This window comes from Camelina sativa, chromosome 14, assembly GCF_000633955.1.
Source record: "Camelina sativa cultivar DH55 chromosome 14, Cs, whole genome shotgun sequence".
Classification (NCBI taxonomy): domain Eukaryota; kingdom Viridiplantae; phylum Streptophyta; class Magnoliopsida; order Brassicales; family Brassicaceae; genus Camelina; species Camelina sativa.
Genome location: NC_025698.1, coordinates 9,446,106 through 9,450,132, shown reverse-complemented (window position 1 = coordinate 9,450,132; position 4,027 = coordinate 9,446,106). Strand labels below are relative to the sequence as shown.

At 34.4% G+C, this 4,027-nt stretch overlaps 1 protein-coding gene across 1 annotated transcript in view; it reads right to left on the bottom strand.

Annotated features, from left to right (window-relative positions):
* The window catches only part of LOC104740656 (uncharacterized sugar kinase slr0537), a 3,225-nt gene continuing 1,602 nt past the window's right edge, over positions 2,405-4,027 (bottom strand). Inside the window, exons 6-8 of the mRNA XM_010461331.2 lie at positions 3,412-3,509; positions 3,199-3,310; positions 2,405-2,871 (exon numbers count right to left, since the gene is read on the bottom strand). Coding sequence (XP_010459633.1) covers positions 2,623-2,871; positions 3,199-3,310; positions 3,412-3,509 — 459 coding nt within the window. The 3' untranslated portion in view covers positions 2,405-2,622. The remainder of the gene's footprint in view (positions 2,872-3,198; positions 3,311-3,411; positions 3,510-4,027) is intronic.

Here is a 4,027-nt window from a genome sequence, read left to right as displayed (position 1 = left end):
GAGACTAGCTAGTGTGGTCCTTTTATATAGAGAACTTCATAATACGTAGATTTATATATCATTTGCATAATGGTCATTTTATAATATGTTGCTTGGCCGTCCCAATTAATTTGTTTCATTTCTTTAAAAAATATAGTCTGGGCAAGTACTCTATTGCCCAAATTAGTGGTTGTTTGCTGTTTATTCTATATTCAGTTGTCTATGTTTTTAACCAACGAATAAACAATGGTTCGTTTTTAACTTGTTGAAAACAAGGTTGGGCGCCCTATAATAATATCTGCGACTACGAATGTGCATTAGTATGTAGTATATGTCATATACTGTATAGGCGCTAGAGAACGGTGAAATTAATTATTATCTGAGTTCATATATAAGCCATGTTGGTTATCATGGTGGATATTTAAAATATACTTTTATTCTATCATATATAAATTATTTTCAATTTAGAAAAAGATATATATGTTAGATTGCAGGATTTTACTCAAATCCATCATATTATTGGCATTGCTTGCGTTGGTAGATCTTTTGATTATAGCAAAAATTCGAAATTTTCCATTTTATATGCGCATTCATATATAGATATATAATATCCTACATGTTCAATTTGTTAAGAAATATATAATATCTTAATTCTAAAAGGATCTTTTATTGATATAGCAAGTTTCCAATGTCAAACGAACCCAATATTTAATGAAATCTCACTAAGTTTTTCCGGATTCGGGTGTAGATATTTCTACAAACATAAATCGAACTATATACTGCTATGTTTCGAATCTTTGCTGAAGTATATATGTTTCAAATCTTTGCTGAAGTAAAAAATATATATATATATTTTTTAAATGTATATTTTACATCAAGTAATAACGATTCATATAATATATAATTCTACAACGCAACAACGCGACTCAAACGTTATATTTTTACAAGATATATCTGTGCGTAGTACATACGTGACAAACAACAATTATCCCCATGTAGATAGACTGGTTGGTGAACATATGTATAAAGTATAAACAAACTATAAATCCACTTGTAAGCTCCTTTTAAGCGGCCACGTGAAATCACGCGCCAAGAAAAAACTTATCCACACATAATGATAATGAAATGATTCAGAAATACTGAAATGTAATATAGTTTCACGATCACGAGGTTCTCATGGAAATCGAAAATTCTAGAAAAATGATCGAGATCCGGGAATCACGTGAGATGAGATGTGAGTCACGTGCTCAAAAACAATCTTAATACACACTAAAAATAAAGATGGCGATGTAACATTTTCAAAGGTCAAGGCTGAATCCATTTATTTCAGAAAACAGAGTAGTTTATAAGAAAATTACAGACAAGACTGGTTTATGTATGTGCAGATCCAAACACTGGCCGATTCTGTGCTCACTATCAAACAATATTTGTCATAATTATCATAACCTCTTTTTGTATTCCGACAATATCAAGCAAATAAATTAGATGTTGACGTTGAAAAAAAAAATAAAAGTAATTAGTTTGATTCGTACGGTTTCATGCATGTTCGACATAATTTGTAATACTTAGCCAGATTCATGTCCTGTTTTGTCCACCATGCACTTTCGTTCGTAACAGTTTTTATATGTGAAGAAGTTGTAGTCTTGTAGACTTTCACAATTTGTAGTTTCTGATTGGTGTCTTCATTTTTGTTTATAGTTAAATTAGTTATCGTGTTTATTTTTGACAAAAAATACAATATTTGATTATTGTTCTCTATCAAACACTTTTACAATTATAAACATAAATGCCATAAATACAATTATAAACATTCGCATGTTTCTGCTACTTCAACTGCTGAAGCAAAAATACTCTTTTAAGAGTTGTCTGCTACCTCTCTAAGTGTCACTTTGTTGTCTTGTAGATCCTAGTCTCTATGGATACACCATAAACCTTGAGCTTGGGTTTCACTAATAAATCTCCCTCTTGTGTTTGGGAGTTAACACTATATATATATGTCTGGAGTGTCCTGACATAAATCTATAATAAGAGACTTTTTATACTACTTCAGCAGAGCAACAGCTTGATTGATATATATAGCGACAACTCACAACAATTTTTTTAAAGTAATGATTACTACAAAGTCATAAATACAATATGATAGCAGAAGCTCTATTCTAGGATTTACAATAACTATCCATCAATGATCGAAGTTTTGTGAATCAAACTAAAAAACAAAGATTACGGACCAATGAGTTGTGACTACCTTTATTAGTGTACTTTTGTGTGTGCTTGTTTTACGGGTTGAGACGTAGCTCCTGGTTTTGTTGGGAATGACTGAGAGTCTGTGAACGAGGGTTCTTTACCGACACGGAAATCCACTTCTTTATTCTGCATTGACTCTCTAAGAGAATAACAGTAACTTAGCTTAAAATCGAACCTTCTGAGCCACAGAGAAACTTACACCCTAAACCCGAACAGAGAAGTTGAAGTTTATGCACACAATAATTTGGAAACAAACATGTGAATTGAATTAACTGAGACCTGAGTACAGAGACAATGCTGTGAGATTCTTTGTGAACAACATAAAGCTAAGAACAGCCTAAATAAAGAAACGGCCCTTGAAGGCAATTGCTTGAAATCCCCACAATCTGCTGGTGATCATCAGTTGTGAATGTCAGGAACAGGTAAGTCCTTCATCTGCAACTGTTTGTTCATCCACTGCCAATTCTCTGGGGTTACTTCTCCTCCGAGAGCACGGATGACCGATCCGCCACTGCATGATCCCACTTTGCAACATTCTGCCAAAGACAACCCCTTTATTAGTCCGTACAGAAACCCGCTTGCGAATAGGTCACCCGCTCCTGTGGCATCAGTTGCTACTGTCTCTCCTATGGCTGATATTTGTACCACCTGATCAAGTAAAGAGATGAAAATACTTATTCGTTGTGATTTGTGAACTTTAGGATCCTTCAATTCAGTCAAAACCTAAAAAGAAAAGTGGGATCTTGATGTTGATAAAGATAAATAAATACCAAAGGTTATAGGTTTTTTAAAGATGATTCATATATATATACCCTTCAGTCCCAGAAACAACCTAACCAGAAAGAGCTTTTAGAATCACAATTTGAACTACAACTTTGTATGGCGAAATTTCCTCATAAGCGATCAAAAAGAGCCAAGGATAAGTGAAACATAAAGCTACTTGATAAGTTACCGAGCTTTTTTTTAAAAACAAACCTCTTTATTATGTTTTGCAATGCACCCTTTAGACCCTAAAGTTACCACAGCCCATCTGCAATGTCTGCTTAAGAACTCAAGAGCAGCCTCCGGGCCTGATTCTTGCTCACCCCTGAAACTCACAATCCAGAGCTTAAGAGTATTTCATGGACTCAAGCGAAAGGGTTAAAAAAAACCCTGAGTCTTTGCAGGGGATAAAGAAACATCAATTACCTAAGAAGCTCTGCTGCTTCGTCCTCGTTAGCAAAGCAAAGATCTATGTTACCAGACTCCAGAAGCTTTCGAAGCTCTGATTTAGAATTCCGGACCATCTAGTCACAAGAATTTATATATTTTCAATTCAAAAATGAAAAGCTCAAGTGCGTAAACATTTGTAAAGCCACAGATCATATTTCAAAAGGAGACTTGAAAACAAAAGGTTAATGGTTGCTCCAAACACATACCTCAAAACTAGCTAAATCCAAGGAAACAGAAAGACCTTCTTGCTTGGCAAATCGAATGGCTGCTTGGATTACTTCTAAATTAAGAACAGCATATCTTAGAACCAACCACTGTAATAGAGAAAGACCCATCAACAACGTTTTATGAACAAAACTCCATAACTTCACAATGCTTCCTAGTGGCAAAGAGAGATAAGAGGAGCTAAGCTTAACCTTAGAGCCTGTGAAATCTTCCTTGCTTAATTCATCAGCCTGAAACAGAATCAGCTTTTACCATCCTTTTTCTCATTGAAAAACCAATTCACAATATCAATAAATGCCTAAAAAGGAGAATAAACAAACCTGAATCTTCACAGCACTCGAGAGACATGGTCGCATTGTTCGATTAC